Here is a 22,454-nt window from a genome sequence, read left to right as displayed (position 1 = left end):
AACATTGGGAAATAATTTTACGTTTCTGTGAACGAATAAACAAAATGTTAAATGCAGAGGATATATTATCTCCGAGCCCAAATATAATGCTCCGTGGAGTTCTCATTTGAAGTCGAAAACTGTCTATTAAGACAATAGAAATTGAGATCAAATTATGTTATTAAACACTTGAATCATGAATTTTGAGTTGATCAACTTATCATCACGTAACAGACACCTTTGCTGATGGTTCAGTGACTCGTGTAACTGCTCTCTCTCTCTCTCTCTCTCTCTCTCTCTCTCTCTCTCTCTCTCTCTCTCTCTCTCTCTCAGACGGGGAGTTTCGTGTTATTTGGTTCCCGAGTTCGGCACTGATCCCGTAACTTTTTATTCTCTGATTTCATCTGACATTTCTCCATACCCTGTATTCCTCAGAATTATTGATACAAGTGCCTGCTCGACATTTTTTTCTACTTCTTAATTTGGTAACCTTTTAAACAAATATTTGGCATACTGATTAGGTACTGAACAAGCTCATTTCACATTTCCGGTTGTTTATTCGCACTTCCTCTATTCGTCGTCCTTTAGGCAAGAAAGCCTAGCGTTGTTGAAAACATTACAGTTTTATTGCAATTTTATTTCTGTTTGGTCGGTTATATCAGGTAGCCTTTAGTTTGAATGTTTATTTTTCGATTCTTAAAGATGTGAATATTCATGACCTCTTCAGTTTTGGTTATCGCGACCTGCTCTGCTCAATGTGGCTGGATGGCGATGTAATTTCTTGGTATTTTCAATTTTGTCTGCTACCGCTAGGCCTCGGGACGTGTGTGGAATTTTTAAAACAATACTAAAAAATTGGCTTTGTGTCTTTACTTTCATTTACGTTGTTTGTATTCAATATTTTCATTTTTATTCTTTTTCTTACTTTGTGTCATTTATCTTCATAATCTGACATCATCACTGGCGTATTGTCATTGTTGACAATTGACTGCCAATTTGGTCACCCACTACACTACTGCCGACTCTGACTCTGGTTGTGATTGCCCCTTTGACAACTTCCAGTTGTTTAGTGGCCGCCGATTTACTCACTGTGGGGTGAAACTCATTTTTCGAACAAAATATTTATAATAGGCATTGGTTGAATCTGTGTCTTTGTTCTCGCATTCATCTGCGTGTCCACGGATTAAGGATTTCCTTTGTGAGTTGCAGAATAAACCTTGGTTGATTTGAGATATATCTGGTGTTTATTTACATTTACATGTATATTAACCGCGAAATAAGGGGTGTTTGAATGCTCAATCCTTTGTTCAATTCTCTTTTTCATTGTAACATTTAGTTTGAAAGTAATGGAAAGATAGCTAAATTTTAGAGGTTAAGAATAATAAAATCAAACCGCAGATTGCAGATTTTTGCTCCTGAAAAAACCTTAATATAATGTAATATAAAAAAACCCAAAGTAACGCCATTTCAACTTTGACTGTTGTCAGTGTTGATTTTATTTCAAGTCCCACCCAACTGATTAGGTCAAATTAACGTTTTATTTGTTTAAAAATTAAATCAAAGTGCCTTGCTGTGAAGCGAACTTGATCAATATATAGACTCACAGGTGGGTCGATTGCAAACCAATATCAAACAACTATCCTGTCTTTGGCTTTGCAGCAAAACATTACTTCTATGATAATCAGATTGATATCAAGAGATACAAATTGGTCATATCAAATACAATCAGTTGCATTGTCTAATCTTTGTGCTGATTACTTCTGTGTCGTGCAGCATTCAATTCTCAAGATCTAGAGTTGTGAAATTTAGTTGTCTCCAAGGGATTTCAGCATGTCTCAGCCAATAGCATCAACCAGTAGTGAAGGATGCAGTGCTCCTAAACGTCACTGTGGAGACAATAATAAACCCACTCGGCCATTACCAATGAATCTTTGGAATCTAGCAAAAATGATAGACACAGACGAGAAGGCCATAGTATTTTCCCAATCGTATGGACTCTTGCCATACTACAGTTGGTGTCCAACCTGTCATGCTCGTCTGTTTCCATACCAGAAGAAGGCAAGTAGAAGAAAAGATGCCTTTTATTATCGCTTTCAATGTCAAAAGTATCCGTGTCGTAAAGCTCGCACCCCCAACGAAGTGGGTTTGAAGAAAGGGACATGGTTTGAGAGGTCAAAGGTAAGCATGCAGAAATCTTTGGTGTTGGTTTATTGCTTTGCTGCAAAATTTTCTCACGACGAAACCATCAGGCAAAGTTCTTTAGAAGCCATTACGTCACCTGAGACGGTTGTGGACTTCTTCAATTACTGCAGAGAGGTATGTGTGGAGGCGCTATTCGGTGACACAGCAGAACAACCGATAGGTGGGCCAAACTACAATGTGGAGATTGGGGAGGCAAAAATTTCCAAGAAAAAATTCAATCGTGGTTGCCTTGTGGAAGGGCAGTGGGTTCTAGGAGGAATTTGTAGAGAAACCAAAGACTGCTTTCTTGTACCCGTGGAAGACCGAACGGAGACTATTTTAATTGACCTAATCAAGCAACATGTCAGTGTGGGAACAGTCATCCATACAAATTGCTTCAGCTCCTCCGATCGATTGAAGGAAGAAGGCTACAGACACCTCACTGTCAATAACTCTGAAAATTTAGTGGACCCTGAGATAGGTGCCAGTACAAATTTGATTGAATCGACGTTGTGGTCCGTTCGTAAAGAATTACCCATCGGTTGGACGCCTAAAAGGTCGTTCATTGGACATCTTGCAGAATTTATCTGGAGAAGAAGGAATCGTGGACAAGATGCTTTTCTTGCGCTTTTGAGGGACATTGGCAAGGTGTTTCCCGGCCCAGGGCCCGGTGAGTGAGGTCCATTTTACATAAAGGCCACTTGCAGGGCAAATAAATTTTTTTTTTAAAATGGTCCTTTTAAGGGCCACAGCATTTTAATGCAACAACTGAGTGTAAGACAGACCCAAGCCTGTACAAATGTAGAGGATATGACCAGTCTCAAACCGGTGCTGACCCCAATATAAAAAAGCAAATCAAAACTCTAGACTTATCTCAAAACGCTAGCCTTGATAGTTGTTAATAGAAAAATAGAAAATGTAAGTTCGTGTAATTTATATTTATAGCAAATTTCCTAAATTTAAATGGTAAAGCCAATGATCACCGAATTACTAATTATCCATTGAAATGCCACTGAACTGCACTAGACTACTCAATAACATTTTAATTCAGTTAGATTAATTAAGTGCTTTTCTGGCTTTTTGGCAATTGACTGGCTGTTCCATTTGTGATGGTCAGATGTAAACCAAAACTTAAAAAAACAAAAACATCAGCTTTTTATTTTATCAATTTAGTTTAAAGTCTGTTCTCTTTTTTATATTTATTTTTTGTGTGTATTGTTTACTATAAAAGTATTCCACACTTTGAGGCTGAGGCTGTACTCGACATAATAAATGGCACTTTTGCACAATTTTTAGACTTAAAAAAAAATTTTCCAGGTAGCATCCCTAATACTAATATTATTAGGGCTCTGTATAGCGAAAGGTATCAAGGCACATTTATCCTTTCTGTATGGTATATTAAACTTTGATCTGCCAGTTGTTACTTGTGTTTCAATATATAATGATAATGATTATCAACTCAATAATAATATGAATTGATTTTCTCAATGGATCAGATAGTGGTCGAACAAAGCCTTCAGAATGTGGAGAGGCAGATTAAAGTTTGCACCTCTCAAAAATTCAGCATTTTGAAGTTTGCTAATGCTTAGGGGACAAATTTTGATTTAAGTAATAAAAAATATTAATAGCTAGCTTTGATTTCAAAACTCGTTACATATGAAGGTATGTTTAATTGAAAAATATATTCAATCACTTAAAATAAAAAAAAATAGTAATTACATACAAAAAAATTAAATTTAGCGGGTAAATTTATTGCTGTTGTGAAATGAAGTTAGCTATTTAAAAAAAAATAGATAAAAATACGGCATGAGCTTAGGACATATTCCATTTCTTTTTTTTTTTCTTTTTTGTTTAAGTTTTTGATTTTGGTTTTCCTTTTTGTTTTAAAAAAATCCAATTTTACAGGGCTGTTTATGATGAGACGCTTTGACAAAAATTTTAATTTTTAGAAATGTGTTGATTTCTTGGGTTTTCTCAAAATCAGTTTTGAAATGGGACATTTTTTGTTTCACAATTTTAACAATCGAATTCCCATTTTATAGTTGTTAATCGCTTTATTTCTTTTATCAACACGTTTCAGGTAGTGTTGTGATTTGTTATTTTGTCTTTTTTGTTCAATCTATTTTGTCTTTGGTCAAGGTAATCCATCCATCTCATTGTCATCTTACTACTTTTGTTGTTTTTCTTGTTTTTGTTTCCCCCGAAATGTTTGGCTCACGAAACTCGATTTATCTTGTATTTAGTTTATTTAGTTCTTTGCCGCTTTATCTGTCCTGATTAGGTATGATATGTGAAGTGGTCTTTTGTCATCGAAACACCCGATGGTTTTGTGTCCTTAAGTTTGGGTTTGATGTTGTCGTTGTCACTATGGGTTTGGATTAGTCTTTAAACGAACGACCAACGTAGAATCATAACATAGCAAAGAGGTAAGTTACTACATTATCTATCAGTATCAGTGCTGATGGTTTTCCTCGGATCCGCGGAAATCCGTGATTTTTGTGTCAGAGGAGGAATTTCCTCCTATGAAATAAATGACATTTTCCTCAATTAAATTTTCTGGCTTTGAGAGATTTGATGTGTGGTGGAACAAACTGGTTCAGTTTCCCCCACTATCCAGAAGATAGCTAGAGTAGCTTATCATCTTAATGGCTCTTACAGTGGGGGTTGGTGAAGTAAACATGTGGCGTAAAGAAAACCATTCATAATTTTCCTCCTTTTTTCCCGGTTTTGTCACCATCAGCACTGATCTATTCACAAATTACATTGACAATGATTCAATATATTTTATTTTATGTATTTATTTATTACCTTTTACTTTTACCTTTATCATTTCAAAATGTTTGGGGGCGAGTTGAATGAGTGGGTATGTGGCATTTCATTGTGACCTGGAAGGTTCAAGCCCTGCTTCAGGCACTTTCATTTTTTACTTTGGGCAAGACTACTAATCCCCAATTTGCTCACTTTGATCTAAATATGTAATTCCTGTTGACATCAGACAAATGTTCGATGGGTTATCTATATATATATATATATATATATATATATATATATATATATATATATTTATTCCTCCATGGAATGTAGATCTAAAATGCTGAGCAGGAGGGCAAATTATATTAAAATGTTGAACTCTATTAAAAATTATTGCACCCTTCAGTGCACAAAATTATGTTTCTAAATTTTAGATGTAAGGATACTAGAATTCTTTTATTAAATTTCTCCTCTATTTTCACTCTCAGAATTGTTATTTGTTATCATTTTAAAAATCTTTTCGAGTATGATGGGTTGACTATTAGTCCGTTCCCTTAATGGAAAAATTGTGCAAATCGTGTAACCAGCATGAAATTTTCACACAAAATGCAGAATTTTATGAGGATTTCGAAAATAGGTGGCTCCAAGTTGAAAAATACCTGGAACCAAGAGTTATTGCCCTTTAAAGGTGACAAAATGCATTTTTTTTTTAAAATAATTTTTTCCTCAAAAATTTACAGTTTTATAATATTTTATAACAATGTGGATATTTTGTTATTCCGTTGCGTACTCTGGACTCACAAATTATTTTTCCATTTGAGTTTTATTGAAATATATAAGAAAATACGAAATTCAAATGGGATTTTTTAGGAAATTAAAAAAAAAAAAATATCTCCTTCCTAGAAACTGTTTAAATAGTTTAGAATCTGACATATATTTGAAATGCCATGCATTTCAAAAACATTTTTTAATCTTCACATCCTCTAAAATCAAGCAATATTAATTTGATTAAAAAAACAAACAATAATAGACAATTCAACTGCCAAAGCAAGTACCCCTTCTCCTCCCGACACACACGTACAATCACTCTCAAACATAAGAGTACAATGTATCTCTATCATATAGCAAATAACACGTTTAAATTTATATATATTGTACAATAATACTCGTATTTATTCAATGAAGAATTGAACCATTTGAAACATTTTTTCTGTGTACATATTTAACAGCAGCATTATTATAGATTTACATCCCTTTTTAATTACATAGTTTGTTGAAAACATACAATTGAAAAACGTGTTTAAAGTCAATCATTGTCCGCAAATACTCTAAGAATACATGTATCTGAAAGAAGGACAGCTTCCTCGTAGACTTTTTGTGAGAGAGCAAGAGTCCGGACCTCAGTCAATTCCCCTTCACAACCCTTACAAAACAAGCAGTGTTTGCTTACATGTGATGTGTTTAATGTGCCTCTTGTATCAGGACTTGCAACGGCTTCCCTATTACATTTTTTTTCTTCTTTGAAAGCCTTTTGAGTTTTGATTTATGAAACCTGTGTCTGCAATTCTGTGGTAAAGTCCATCGTTGTCTCTCAAAAAATTAGCAAGACACGGGTTGGTTAATATTGAATTTCAATGCTATTGGCAATCTACCCGAGTCATGAAAAAGTTTGATATCCACCGAAATGGCAACATTTGTGTCTTCAATACAATTTAACTTGGTTGCTTTTTTAGGGTTTGTGAGAGGAGAATTTTCAATGGTTTCTTGACAAAACAGGCACTTCGACCAGTCAATTTCAGGGGAAGCTTGATCGAGTCTTGGAACTTTGTTCAGATTTTTACAGTCGACAATGGATGTCTGTCGCTTCTTTCCTCCTGCCATATTAACGCATTCTAGGAAGGAAAGAAAAATAAAACAAAACCCCATGACATACTCAAGAGACGATATTTATAGTTATTTCATACAAAGTGTGAATTACGTAGTTTATATCAAGTTACAGAAAATGTTACCATCTTAAGGCGATATAGGGTAGCTTGAGAGCTGACAGAATGAACAAGTTTGTGTGCATGCGAGTGTGTGTGTGTGTGTGTGTGTGTGTGTGTGTGTGTGTGTGTGTGTATGCATGTGAGTGTGTATTTGTGTGTGTGTTTGCGTGAGAAAGGTTAAACACGTATTAGTTGACGGGGCTTGAATAGCTCAGTGGTAAGATTCTCTGCAAAACAAAAAATAACAAAACAACAACAACATACACACACACACACACAATGAACATACTTCCAAATACCTCTTAAAATGGAACTTTAGTCCTTGCAATCTTGACTATTCAACAAATCAAACTAGCAAATTTGACGAGGTCCGCAGGCATGATGCTTATTAATTTTAAGGAAACAAAGGACTGTGAGGCTGGCAAGTAGAAATATAACAAACAAGTCAATACACGGTTTAAAAAAAAACATGAATAAGCAAAAGGTAAAACAATGTGTGTGAATATTAGCGTGTATTTGCAGAATTATGTGTGGAGATGTTCTTTTTTGATCAACTGAGTTAATAATAAATTAGTTATCTTTTTTTTTCTCGGGCAGCAGTAATGATAAACACCGTTATTCTATCAACAATCATCGACAAGCTAATCTATATCGAATCGAATCTAAAAGGGTCTAAATTTAGTACTGACATAACACATGTAACTTATATTATACTAAGATAGAAAAATATGTTCAGATCCAAGCATGGGCCATAATCTTCCTCTATCTATTGCATCCTGGAGGCTTATTGTGTGTGTAGAATGATATTACTGTGACTCAGCTTTGATCTGACCCAATTCTTTTTTCACAACTCAATTCTTTTGTCATACATTGCGCGATACTTATCGCACTAGCAATCGCATAAAGTAAAATAACATCACGATGATATAAGACATTTATAATAGATGAAATAGATTGTTTCTTACCTTTTCAACGAATATCGATTGCACAAAATAAAATTGTAGTTTGTTGACATTGTTCAAAAGACAAAACTCATTCTCCCAGTTATTTTTTAGACGACACATGATGCCATTGTCGGTAGATGGAGCTGTCGTTATCTCGAAGGGAGAGGCGGTGACAGATGACAAAACCGCATTTCGATTTAGCATTATTGTGCTGTACACACTGGTTGAAAGAAACCTCTTTAACTGCTTTAAATATTTTTTTTAGTCTCTTGTTGTTTTTTTCGTTTACAGGCGCTAAGACATCCTAGTACATACTTAGTAAAGGATAGGTCGTCCTAATGACTCATAGTTTTGTTGCACGGGCAAAAAAAAGGACAATTTTTATTGGGGTTTTTGTCTGCAGTCAGAAGACAAAAAATTGTTTTAAAATAATTAAAAGCCAGATTTTGGTAAATAATAATGGAAAACATTAAAACAAAAATATTTCCACGATCAAAAACTAATCAAGATGTTCTTAATGGGTGAGAATGTTTGTTTTTTATACTTTTGTCATCGAGCGCCAAAACGTCACAAAGTGCGCGTTTTCACTAGACTTTACGACGAATTTTAAGGTCTTTTCAATAAAAATGGTATTTGGAGCCACCTATTTTTCGAATCTTCATAATTTTCTACACCAATTTGTATACTTAGTTTGCTGGTTACAAAAAGTGCACAAAACGCACGGAACTTGCCGCTAAGAAAACGGACTATATTAAAAATTTGAGCATTTCTGTTGTGCAATATATCCACTATATAAAATTCAGAGCGCTTTACAATGGGTCCCTGGCCAACAGCAACTTTTAACATGTAAGACGAGACATGACGCCTGAGATAACTTTAAGTATTTTTAGGGTTGTGAAAATATACTTTCACATCAATTTTTACATTAATGAATGCCATAATGAAAATATATTGCATATCTTTTTTTTTTTTCTTTCTTTATTATTTGTTTATTTTAATAACATATATCTGTAAAATACAATGTTGAACAGAAAAGCTTAATATTTCAGGAACGAAACAATAGTATCGTTAAATTTCGTATTCTTTCCGTTTTACAATTTAAAAAAATATATTGTTTTGATTCATCGCTTCAGGCAGCATGTCCCTGTCAGGTTTTGATAGTGATATAATTAATACAGGCAGGGGAAATGGGCTGCCTGAGCCTTGAATCATAACTATTTTTTTTTTTTTAATGTTAAAAGGAAAGACTATAGCATACATGCCGAATCTTACAAATTTTTCGTAATTTTACGAATTTTAGACAAATTTCATGGCCAAATACGAAATTTTATGGAAAATTACGAATTTTTAATTCTTAGTAATACTTAAATTATAATTAAAAAAATAATAATGATAATAATAATAAGAAGAAGAACTACTACTACTACTACTATCTATTACTATTACTACGACTATAATAATGATAATAATTATAATATTGTGGTTGTTCATACACAATTTCAGAAATTACAAATTTCCTCGTCAAATTAATAAAAATTGACATTAAAATTACTAAATTTGAAGTTTTCAATTTGGCAAGTCTGCTATAGAATTTAACAATACTATTGTATTGTTCCTGAAATATGAAGCTTTTCTATTCTAAACATTTTGTTTCTTAAATGTTGGATGGTTAGTTTTTTTTCCCCTCTGAGTTACGGAACGGATCATTTCAATTTCAAGGACATCTTTAATAAAAATTAATCAATTGATTAGTTTTTTCCTCTTGTCATAAGGAGTCAAAACATTGGTATTACTGAGAGACAATACAGTTCAGTTTATTTTTTATAATCACAACTTTTGTTGATAGAAATAATGAAATTTTTAAATGCTATTTATTTATTCAATGTATGTATTATTTCATTTGCTCTTTTATTTCCTTTCAGATTGCCCAGTCTGTGTAAAGTAAATTAGATGCTATTTTGTGAGTTCTACTACTTCTACCTACTTGTGGAGCCTCAGTTGTGTTTACGAATTCCAACCTCTCGTCATAAGGAAATGCTTTCTATATGGTCAACTCTGTATAGAGTGTTTTAGTTGTCAGCAGCATCGTGCTCTTTAGACCTTCCCGTCTGAGTGCAGTTCAGTTTGATTTCAAAACACTGTCATCATCTTCATCATCATCATCAAGCTGTGACTTCCATTCAATTTTTTATCATCTTGTGCGCGGCTGATGACAAGTGGTGGAAAATCTGCAATTGTTTCCTCATTGTTTCAGTTGACAAGCATTGCCTCCTGATCTGAAGAGTTCCATCTTTGTTTTTTGTTTTTTTACTGTCCTCACAGCATTGGGATATCTCATGGCAGCCGTGGGGAATGATTGCTATTTCTTTTTTACCTCGACTTGTGCCAAGGTGAGAAACTTGATTTTAAAAATTTTAATGTTTAAGCCCTTTCGCAACGGCATGGTTAGATTAGATCCCATCACCTAGGCATTTCATGCTGGAAATTAGATAAAATGTCAAACAGCATGTCTGGTCTCAAACAGGAATCAACCACATAAAATGAGCAATTTGGGGAGGTTTAAGTTTATGATCTTGCCAAAGGTTAAAAAAAAAAAAGAACGTGCCTGAAGCGGGGCTCGACCATGGGACCTTCCAGATCACAGTTGCACTTTAACCACTTTGCCACTTCGCCCGATTATTGAGAGATAATTTCACTGTTGTCATCATCAGTTACCTGCTCTACACTAACAGGCATAGTGGGCACTAATTAGTAATCATAAAAATGGGAGGGGGTGGATGGGGGGATGGTGAGTGGTAATGACATTGCAATGTGGCTGAGAAAGTACATAGTTTGAGCCCCACTTCAGTCACATATTTCTTTTTTTCTTGGGCAAGATTTTTACCCATCCAAAGTTCTTCACTTTAGGCAACGTGTGATTCCTATTGATAGTGATTGTTTGATGGATTATCTATATTCCTTCATGGAATGACTTCTAGGCTACAGCATTAAAAAAAAAATTTAATTAATTTTTGTGGTATTTTGTATTAGGGCTTTCAAGAAGAATGGATTTAAATTTAAGTTTTTAATGTGTTGTTTTGAAATAAAGGGAGACCCAATTTAGGTAATTGTTTTATTGAATTATCACCTTTGTATGATTCATGACTATTTCAAAATTTTTAAAGGCCCATTGTTCTTGATAATAATACTATAAATTTATTAATGAATTAATTACTAATGGGAACCATGACGAACTGATTCCTTGCGCTTTGTTCTATTATTTTAAAAATTTTATCACTAACTGAATCATATTTTTATTTTTCATTAAAAAAAAAAACCCCATTCAGGGAGAAGCCTGTCCATTCCGCCATGTGGAATCAGCCAAGACCAGCAGAATTATATGCCAGCACTGGCAGACTACAGGATGTTTACGACCAATGTGCAAATTTAGACACTCAGATTTTCATGTAAGTGTGTGGGGGTTTTTTTTTTTTTTTTTGTTTTTTCATTTAATATTTTTTTGTATTGTGCATGGGTGCCAGTTTTCCGGTTCAAATCGGAATTCCGGTTTCGCAATATCTTGAAGTCAAATACCACCGGTTTCAGTGTTTTGAGTAGAATAACCTAATAGCATCTCCCCTAGAGAGAGACAACTGCACTGTGAGTATTTCACTATGTATTATAAGTTGGTTTTAAAATCAAATTAATTTCCTCATTGTGTCAATATGTTTGCTGTGGAATCATTTAATAATGGTATAAAAACGGTGATGAAATAAGAGTAAAGTTTAGGCTGTATTTTCAGTAGGAACATTTTCAGGTTTGGCAAAGTGTCTAGATTTTAGTTTCAGGTTTCAGCACTTCTTCCTGCTGGCACCCATGGTTTTGTGTCTTTACGATATGTCTTTTCATGCGGCTATGTGATCTTGTGGTATGACACTTGCTTTGAGATCAGAAGGTCCTGAGTTCGACCTTGCATAGTTGGAGTCCTTGGAAATGGTTCTTTACTAATATTCTCTCATCGTACTCAGGGTGTAAAATGAGTGCCTGGTCGTTAACAGTGTTGAGTCTGCCGGAAAATAAACATCCCAGCTCAAACTGCAATGACATAATATTTCCTTCATGGCAACAAATATGTAGGGAGACCACCAACATCAATAGTAACTACCCTGAATCAGGATCTCTCTTTATATCAGAAATTTCTAGATTCAGATGAGGCCGAATTAATCCCTGAAGAACTAAGAAAAACTGCAGTGCCCTCCGTAGTAAAGTCACAAGAAGATCTTGACAGCTTAAAAACTCTGACCCAGGACCGTGACCAATGGAAACAATTAACAACATGGATGGAGAGAGCAACTATACTCATCGACCATGACTGACTCACACACTTCTCAGCAAGCGTCATTCAGACTGCGAGGCTTACTACTTACTTATTTAATTCATATATAATATCCGCCACTGTATAATGTATATCGCTGAGAGGTTTTAAATTGAATCGATTTACAAAGAGTTTCAAGGGATTACAGACTGCATTGTTTGCCTGATACTGTTACAGATGGGAGTTTTTAATCCCAATTTGGCGATTCCCTCCTCTTTGCTGTGTGAAAAGACATTAAAGCTGCATTTGATATATGTGTGAAATGAAAATTAAATGTTTTTGAATGAGTAGAAAAGGTTTAAACTTACTTGACTCCACTTGAGGTCTTCCTTATCTGAGTCCAGGTTTGTGCGACTGTCATTACCTCAGCCTCATTGCTTCGCCGCTGTGTATGGTTTGGTCACACCAACCCTCCTCTTTCCTTGCAGGTTCCATCGAATCTAAAGCCTGCCTGGTGATATTTTTACTTGCAGGTTTCCTGAGGGTCTGGCCATTCCAGCCTCATTTCCTTTTCTTTACTTCCGTTTCAATAGGTTCAGTTTTTGGTGCAGTGAAAAAGTTTGAAAATGTAATGGTTTTTTTTTCTTCTTTAAATAATAATAATGCTGAAAACTTATATAGTGCTATAACTATAAGACACCAGACTCTAAGCGCTTATACTTAACATACACATTACTTTGGCTGAAACATACTCATTCATACACACAATACAAACCAGACGCTTATCTTACTTCTCATAACATCTACTAAAATCGAAACATATGTTTTAAGCGACCGTTTAAAAATAGACAAAGATTCTTTACAGATATGTTTTAAGCGAACGTTTAAAAATAGACAAAGATTCTTTTTCACGAATGCTCTGTGGTAAGGCGTTCCAGACAGAGGATTCAAAATGAGAAAAGGACCTCATTCCAGCATTATTGCGTATTCAAGGGACAACTAGTTTGGTGGAAATCACTGGCCTAACGTAACTTTATGTCTTTTGTTTTCCCCTTGAAGGTTCAGGTAAACTACAGTGAAATCCCATGCTACTGGGAGAACCAGCCGGTGGGATGCAATAAACCCAATTGTGCATATAAACATAACAAACCGAGACCAGACTTTAAAGCTGCAGGTATGTATAGTTTGGTCCAATTTTGATTTTACCAATGCAACATTCTCTCTAATTGTTTACATGTTGGGGAGAGATCTCTTTGCTCAGGCTTGCGACTTAATGAATATGATTGGTATACCAGGATGTGACAGAATGCTTTGAAATTTTTGACATAGACGGTTTTTTTGGGGGTTTTAAAAAATTTCTTGTAATATGGGAATATCTGATATTTGCCAGTTTCTCTTACCAATAATTTTCAATAATTCAGAAATTGAGAAACTGTCATCATGAACAACAGTGTTAAAGTCTCAGTTCAGAAAATTTGTAGACTCGGCCAATACTTTGAATCATCATCGCTACAACCACTAACATATCATCATTGTCACTACAACTATAACCACCATCACATACATCATCATTACCACCATTATTACATCGGCATTACAACCATCACTATTACTTCATCATTATCATTACAACTACAACTATGACCATCACCAATAAAACATCTACTGCATCATCATCATCCCTTTTGTTCACATATGGTACTGTCAAAAATAGTTTGGGATTGTTTTTGTCAAAATTCCTTGTTCAGCTTGGAAATTCCAGGATAGGTGTCAGAATTTCCTGCGCAGCATATTTTATTTTAGCATTATTATACCAACCCCCAACCACTATCAGGCTAAAACAATTTTCTCAGTTTACATTTGCATCTAATTATTTTTACTTCAATAATTTGAAGGAAAGCTTTATTGTAATGACAAATCTAGTCAAAAAATAATAAAAGTCATGTATTTGTCTTAAATTGAAGTTTGTTTCAGACTTTCTCCCTTCAGGTTCACATACCTGCCAACCCTTCCGCTTTTTGGCGGATTCATTCCTATTTTCACTCTTCCATTCTGCTATTCCGTCATTGTCTCTAACATTTCAATTTTCAAAAATGATGATAATGGTAAGTAGAAAAAAAAAAGGTGTGGGGGGGGGGGGGGGGGTTGCCAAAAGGGAGCTATGTAGGAAAAGGAATATCACACCTCCCCATTCCATTACCTAACACAATAATTGATATGCAATGTGCCATCTGTGCCAGAACACTGTCTTTATGTGTTTGGTGGCAAAGGTTGCGGTCATTTTGATAGGGAATTATTCATTGGTGTCAAATTCCTATTTTTTTGTCTCAAATTTTCCTGACCTCCCATAGTGGGACTGTGTCTTCTATCCCCCTATGTTTGTTTTCCAACATGCTTTCTGTCTTTGTCTTGGAATGAGATTACTTGGTTTTGTCCTGGCCCTGACCGGATACCCTGGCTGGTAGGGAAACAGTCAAATATATAGTTAGTTTTGGGAGATGATATTTTTTTCTCTTGTAAATCATCTCTCTGTTATGCACTGTATTATGATTTGTTTATGTATTATATGATTTGTAAACATTTGAGTGTATTCATCTAAGTAGGGACCTGCGGGTGGTTGGATGGGAGCATCACCCTTGAATCATATACCTATGATGTTCGCATGGGTGTACGATCCGATAGTGATGTCGTTTCTTCTTCTCTTTACTAGCCTATCCTGCTTCTTTGGTTTGTGATTGTATTTTTGACAGGGGATATTTTTTTTTCTGTAAATCTTCTGCCTGTTTGTTATTGGTTATTTATAATTTAGCTTATGATATCTTTAGGTTATGATTTTGATTTACATTTGTACTATTTTTGTTGGATTGCTTGTTTTTTTGTTTCAGCGGTCTCTCATGTAACCTCAATTGTGTTGGAAGAGACCTAAAGCAACAAACAAACAATAAGTAGGGACCTGTGCTTGTGTCTGGATGAGACTTTTAGGTGATCTGAAACTGAGTACACTGATAGTGTGCTCTTGGAATCTACATCTGTTCCCTATTTGAACCAATTCCCCTTTGTCTGCCTTATTCTTGGATGCTTTAATTGTAATTCTAGACATTTTCTTCCTTTTTACTGGCACTGATATGACCTTAATGTGTTGCAAGTGCCGTAAAACCCTTAAAAACAAACAAACAATTTGTCTCAAATTCCTATTTTCTGACTTTCTGATTCCTCTTTTAGAATGTAAAAGATTGGCAGGTCTGGGCTCAAATCGCTTCAGGTGGAAATTCTCTCCAGATACCATTATTATTCTGCATTTCAGCTCAAAATTCTATAATATTTTTGGTTTATTTCTTGTTGGTAAAGAAAAAGTTGATGATTAAAACTCCGGTATAGTTAATGTCTTTAATAAAATCTACCCTATATTTTTCATTTTGTATTCGTTTTCATAGTTGCACCTCAACTCAAACCTGCTTCGCCTGAAGAAAAAGAAAACGGCAGAACCAAAAATGAAGCGGGCAGTGAAATAGTTGACCAGTTTGTGATGCCGACTGTCAAGCCAGTTATCATTGACCCAGGTGTGTATCTTTCCCTTCCTCTGATTTAAAAAAAAGTTTTTCATCAAATTTTAAATGCAATGGGGTTTTCGAGATCTGAAAAGATTTGTATAAAACGGTGCCAGACGAAGCAAGAAAGAAAGAAAAACACACACCTTATCGTACATTCGTGCCTGCTCCCTAATTTCTCAATTAATTTTTCAAGTTTGTCCCTATACAAAGGCTATGTGATCTAGTTGTATGACCTGAAGGTCCAGAGTTCACATCCTTTTCTGAGCTGCTCAAAGTAAGAAAGAAAAACACACCAATTGACGATAAGATTATCGTAAATTGGTGCCTGCTTCCTAATTTCTCAATGATTTTTAAGTTTGTCCCTATATATATATACAAGACTATGTGGTCTAGTTGTATGACCTGAAGGTCCAGGGCTCAAGTCCTTATCTGAGCGACTCATAGTTGAGTCGTCATAAAAGACTATTTACTCTCACTATGCTTTGGTATAAAATGAGTTAACTGGTCGTATACAGCGTTGTCTCCGTCAGAAAAATATTATATATTGTAATATCGCCTTGCCAGCCTCATGTCTTGTTCTATACGTTACATGTAGCTTTTGGCCACAGACCCCTTGTATAGTGCTTTGACTTTGAGCACATTTTTTGTGTGGATATTGCGTGACACATATGCCCAATTTTCAAGTACTCAGCGCTTCTTTAGACATGATAAAGCACTTTAATAAGGGCTATTTATTTTTTTTTTTTTAAATTAAAAATTTCCGCCACGACATAAGACGTCGTCGCTTAAGCATTCCACAAAGGACTATAGATAACTCATCAAACAAGATGTCTGATGTCAACAGGAATCACCCATGTTGCCCAAGTGAGCAAATAGAGGGTTAATAATCTTGCTCAAGGAAAAAAAACGAAAGTGCCTGAAGCGGGGCTCGAACCCGGGTCCTTCAGGGTCACAGTGCAATGCCTTAACCACTCGGCCACTTCATTCACAGCTTATATGCATGTAGATTCATATCTGGGAAGGGTTGGAAGTGGTTGGAACCGATGATGTTGATGTTATCTTCTATTTCAAAAGGCATCTGCTCTTGTGGATGGTTATCCAACAGTGATTATTTACAAAAAAAATTTTATCCACCCTCTAAAGACATGCTTTTCATTTTAATTTTGATTTTATGAAATGTAGGCCATGCACCCATGGTTATGAAAATTTCTGTGAATTTAGTTTAAAAGTTAGCCTCTTACCACTTTTATTTTCACCCCATTTTAGAGTCAGAAGCTAGTAATTCATCTCCTGTGAAAAAACCTCCATCAAAGGATACTGTGAATACATCTGAAAAAGAAAAAGAATCATCAGTGATTGATGACAAGGAGAAAGAAGAGAAAAGGACCGGGACAGAGATTGGTAAAAAGAAAAAAACTGGAGTTCTCGCAAAGAAAAAAGGCAAGTTGGGTACAACACCAAAAGTTGTCAAAAAGGTGAAGAAAAAGGTTGAAGGAAGCCCGGCAGCAACTATAGTGCCATTGAAGCGAAAGAGAGTGAGCAATGCAGAGACGGAACGGGGGGATGCTGTGCCAGTAAAGAAAAAAGTGAAAGATAGACTAGGAGTGATTCCAAATACTCAAAAGAAAGCAGAGGAAAGCGTTGAGGAAGAGGAGTCATCTTCTTCATCATCATCTGGTAAGTTTGGAAACTGTTTTAGATGGTGCGTGCAACGGTTTATATGTTAGTCTGTCTGCTAAGAGAATGCATTGAGTTTAAGATATTTTGAGGAGTTTTTTGTTGTCGTTTGTTTGTGTTTTGCTTATTTTGGTCTTTCATTTAGGTAACTGTTTATTTAACAATAGTATTATTTTTTTAAACACTAATATTATTTATTTTCTTAATAAAGACTTACTCTTGTACTAAGAAAATGCATTATGTTTAAGATAGTTGTGGGGGTTGTTTTTTTATTTTGGTGGTACTTTTAAAAAAAATTGTTTGTCTTTCATTTAGACAACTGTATATTTAACATTAGTATTATTTATTTAACATTAAGATTATTTATTTTCTCAATAAATATTTACTTGTGTTAGAATGAGACTTTTAAACACTTCGTTTTTAAATAAATTACCTTTCAACCCATACATAGCATTGGATGAGCTAATGGTGTTGAATTTTAGCTCCAGGTCTTTTTTTTCTTCTCTCTGGTGCGTTTAACGGTAAATCGAAAAGTTTTCATTCTTTTTACTTAGGCTGTTCTTTTTACTTAGGCTGAAATTACCTAAATGCATGCGCTGGAAGACCTTTTAAAACACAAAGCACAATTTTTCAGCTGAAAGCCCATCGAATGCTGTTTAGAACACGAGGAATAGAATTTGTTAAACTCTCTCTCGAGTTCATATGCATGGAAAATCAAACGAATTTGTTCGATTTTCAATGAGGGTGAACTCGAGAGAGTTAAAGGGAATAATTCATCTTTTCCTATTTTTATTTTTATTTATTTATTTATTTATTTATTTATTTATTTATTTATTTATTTATTTATTTATTTATTTATTTATTTATTTATTTATTTATTTATTTTTCTTGGTCAATTTTACAGATAGTGATGACTCCATTGAGAATGTAAAGGTTTTGTCCATGGAAGAAATTTTCAGACAAAAGGCTTTGGAATCCATGATGAAAAAGAGAGGTAAGAAACAACAGGCTAATGCTTGATAAGGGAAAAAACAGGATCGTATGTCCACATCTGGGTTGGATGTAATGGTCGATGTTTTTAAAGATTTCTTTATAATCAAACGAATAATATGAGGTTTGCGTTTAGCTACGACATTGTTGAATTATATTCTTTAGTGATTTTTTGCTTCATGACTTTTCAAATTTTTAAAAAATTTTATTTATTTATTTATTTATTTTTTTTAGTAAAAGATTTGCTTGGGAAATATTAGCTCGGGATAGGGAATAATGGTTTATATTTGGGTTGGATGTAATGACTAATAATAGAAAAATTCTTTATCAAACATGAGTTGAATATCAAATTTTTAAAACATTATTTTTGGTGTGTTTTTTTTTAACAACAACATTGTTGAAATAAATTCTTCACAAGATTTTTACTTTACAGAATATTTATATATTTTGGGGAAAAAAAAAAATTGCTTAGAGAATATTAGCTTTAGTTTTTCTGTATTTTCTGTATTTATTATCGATTTATTCATTAAAACAAATTTTTGTTTGTTTTTCAATATTAGTCTTTGTACTGATTTCTTACTTTTGTTATACCCCAACACAGCGGCAGAGGGAAAACCAATGTTACCAGCATATGGGACATCTCAAAAGAAATCTGGCCCTGTCTCGTCTCGTCTGTCCAAGCCTGTTATTCCAAATAACAGGCCGAAGCAACCCGTCACGTTCGACAACCGTCCGAAAACAGCTGTTACTACAGGCAATAGGCAGAAAAAAACTACCGTCGTCGCTAACAGCAGACTCAACAAGCCAGCGGTGATCAAGAAAAAGCCCAAAGTACCATCACCTCCACCGACACCCGAGCTAGAATCTGAAGGTGAAGACGAAGGCGATGAAACGGGTGAGGAAGAGGAAGAAAAGGAAGATGAAGCAACAAATGAGGATGAGAAAGACGAGTCCTCAAGTACCGAGTCAGAGTCGTCAAGTTCAGAGTCGTCGGATAGTGAAAGTGGTGAAGGTAAAGTATTATTGTTTCATTTTTGTTTCTTTCTTTTTATTTCTTTAGAGATCGTTTATATATCTATATATTTTTTACCCTTTTTTTTTATTTAGACGGTTAACAAATTCCATTTTTCCACTAATCTTTACTTTTTTTTCTGGTGGATTTGTGAGAAAAATGGTTGTACAATTCCCTTCTTTTCTGACTTAAAATTAGCAACTTTATGATACTACAACAGTAAGGTGGTCCCTGTAGTTTGACCAGGTGCAATGGGTGCGAGATGAATATGTTTCATTCGCTCAATTTTGATTTCAATAAAAAAAATTAAAAATGATAATGCATACCTGCCTATTATTACGAACCGTCCGGTAATTGTTATGGAAGTATAAGGACAATTACGGACTGACGGAAATAGAAGAAATATTACTGATACAAATGGTCGCAACGTTAAATTAAAAAATATTTTATTTTTTTTTTTTCATTATTTACCGCATGCTACAATAAAAAATTGAGGCTTGACCCGCATAAGTAGTAGGCCTGTATAACATGGTAAGTTTATTTTACATATATAAAAGGGTGCATCTATCATTATTTTGGTTTGCTTTAGTATTACTGAAATTTGACCATTAATTACTGATGAATTTTGTATTTCTTACTGAATTTGAAATTTTCAAGTAGGCAGGTATGATAATGCTTTGAATTGAAAAAAAAATAATTGAGTTTATCTTCTTTTCTGTAGCATGGATTGGACTGTGACATTTGCTTGCTGTTCTATGAATGGGAAGTTATTTAACTGCAGAGTACTTTCGGCCAAATCTGATATTAGACCCGGCTACTCTCACTAAATAATTATTGTTAACAAGTAGAATTGGTTTTGTACGTCATTTGTACTAACTTATTTGATCTTTCTTTTATTTCAGTGAGAAGAGTTGTCGTTAATTTAGATGCAGAGAAAGCAGCTAGAGAAAAAGGTTGGTAATATACGTTAGCTTTGAGATCAGAGGGGGATTGTTGGGGGCAAGGAAAGGAAGGGGGGGGGGGGGGGGTCTAAAAAGAAGAAAATGTTTTGTGAAAGTGAAAAAAAAAAAAGAGCTAAAATGTTATTTCTGGTGTATCACAGCTTAGTTTGCAGCTTGTTTTTCCCTGTGTCTGTTATTTTTTTATTTTTAACGTATGATTTCTAAACATTTCTGTGTATTCCTCTTAGTTGGATTTTGTGCTGGTGTCAGGTTGAGACTTTTAAGTGATCTCGAAACTAAGTACACTGATAGTGTGCTCTTGGAATCTAAATCTGTTCCCTATTTGAACCATTACCTCCTTTTAATTGTACATCAAGAATGTCTTTACTATCCCATTTTCTTCCTTTTCACTGGCGCTGATGTGACCTAAATGTATTGCAAGCGCTGTAAAACCCTTAAAAACAAACAAATCAACTTAATTTTTTAAACATAATTTTTGTATGTTCTTAAATATTTTAATTGTTCTCACATTTCCCATATAAGAAAACTCATTTTGTTATTAAAATGGGCGTAGAATTTATAATTCGACACTTGAAAAAAAAAAATTATCACTCTATTTGTAGCCAAAGGATAGGAGGATAACTCATTTTGTTATTCAAATGAGCATAGAATTTATAATTCAAAACTTGAAAAAAAAAATATATCACTCTATTTCTAGCCAAAGGATAGGAGGATAACTCATTTTGTTATTAAAATGGGTGTAGAATTTATAATTCGAAACTTGAAGAAAAAAAATGTTATCACTCTATTTCTAGCCAAAGGATAGGAGGATAACTCATTTTGTTATTAAAATGGGTGTAGAATTTATAAATGGAAAATCGAAGAAAAAAAATGTTATCACTCTATTTCTAGCCAAAGGATAGGAAGATAACTCATTTTGTTATTAAAATGGGTGTAGAATTTATAATTGGAAACTTGAAGAAAAATAATGTTATCACTCTATTTCTAGCCAAAGGATAGGAAGATAACTCATTTTGTTATTCAAATGGGTGTAGAATTTATAATTGGAAACTTGAAGAAAAAAAATGTTATCACTATTTCTAGCCAAAGGATAGGAAGATAACTCATTTTGTTATTCAAATGGGTGTAGAATTTATAATTGGAAACTTGAAGAAAAAAAATGTTATCACTCTATTTCTAGCCAAAGCAAGTCTGGCTAAAAGACCTCATGGTGTCATAAGACGTCCAGAATCCACAACAACAACAAGTACAATATCCAAGAAGAGGAGAGTCGTCCGAGATGAACAGCCTATATCTTCATCTGCTCAACAACGTTTGAGTATCAAAGAGAGACTGGGCAAACCGATCAGTTCCTCGGTTAGTTCAGTCATTGTGGGTCGGAGTGTTACGAAGAGAGTTTCGTCTTCATCATCATCTGAAGAGGCTGAAGAAGAAGGAGGAGAGGGGTCCAACGTCGATAACGAAGATGACAATGAAAGCATATCGGATGTGAAAATCAAATCGTTGGACGAAATACGAGAAGAGAAATTAGCCAGATTAGGTGAGTTTTTTTGGGGGGGGGGGGGGGGGGGGGGGGTTTTCCGTTAAATTGGAAGAATTGTGGTTAACAACTGACTTTTTGTTTGTAATTGTTCCAGCGGTAAGGTCTCTGTCTCATTTCCAGTAGGTACAGAGTTCAATTACCCTGTCTGCCGCAGTGTCTTTTTTGAGCAAATCTCAACTTGGTTTACGTTTGACTAAATTATGTACAAATGATCGATTACTTAGCTTATTTTTATTTATTTATTTATTTATTTATTTATTTATTTTTTTGGTAAATGTCAAGTGATTGGAAACTTGGTTTGTGAATTGATTGATAATGATTAGAATGCAAGAATCGCATCCTATATTCTCCATTGTTGAAGAAAGGTAATATACACATAATACCCTACTCTCCTCAAGTTTGTATGATAAAAAAATTGGGATTAAGTACTTGTCGTTATTTTTAAATTTTGTCATTATTATTATTATTATTATAATTATTATTATTATTATTATTATTATTATTATTATTATTATTATTATTATTATTATTATTATTATTATTATTATTATTATTATTATTATCATTGTTATTATTATTATTCTT

At 34.3% G+C, this 22,454-nt stretch overlaps 1 protein-coding gene across 1 annotated transcript in view; it reads left to right on the top strand.

Moving 5' to 3' along the window:
- The first annotated feature begins 538 nt into the window (after positions 1–538).
- The window catches only part of LOC144978037 (uncharacterized), a 33,187-nt gene continuing 11,271 nt past the window's right edge, over positions 539–22,454 (top strand). Inside the window, exons 1-10 of the mRNA XM_078923514.1 lie at positions 539–641; positions 10,163–10,230; positions 11,167–11,286; positions 13,194–13,308; positions 15,569–15,694; positions 16,952–17,362; positions 18,267–18,356; positions 18,954–19,364; positions 20,267–20,317; positions 21,507–21,866. Coding sequence (XP_078779640.1) covers positions 10,177–10,230; positions 11,167–11,286; positions 13,194–13,308; positions 15,569–15,694; positions 16,952–17,362; positions 18,267–18,356; positions 18,954–19,364; positions 20,267–20,317; positions 21,507–21,866 — 1,738 coding nt within the window. The 5' untranslated portion in view covers positions 539–641; positions 10,163–10,176. The remainder of the gene's footprint in view (positions 642–10,162; positions 10,231–11,166; positions 11,287–13,193; positions 13,309–15,568; positions 15,695–16,951; positions 17,363–18,266; positions 18,357–18,953; positions 19,365–20,266; positions 20,318–21,506; positions 21,867–22,454) is intronic.

Source organism: Berghia stephanieae, chromosome 8, assembly GCF_034508935.2.
Source record: "Berghia stephanieae isolate SIO BIC M18660-M18661 chromosome 8, UCSD_Bste_1.3, whole genome shotgun sequence".
NCBI lineage: Eukaryota > Metazoa > Mollusca > Gastropoda > Nudibranchia > Aeolidiidae > Berghia > Berghia stephanieae.
Note: the sequence above shows the minus strand (reverse complement) of the source record. Positions and strands in the feature narration are given on the sequence as shown.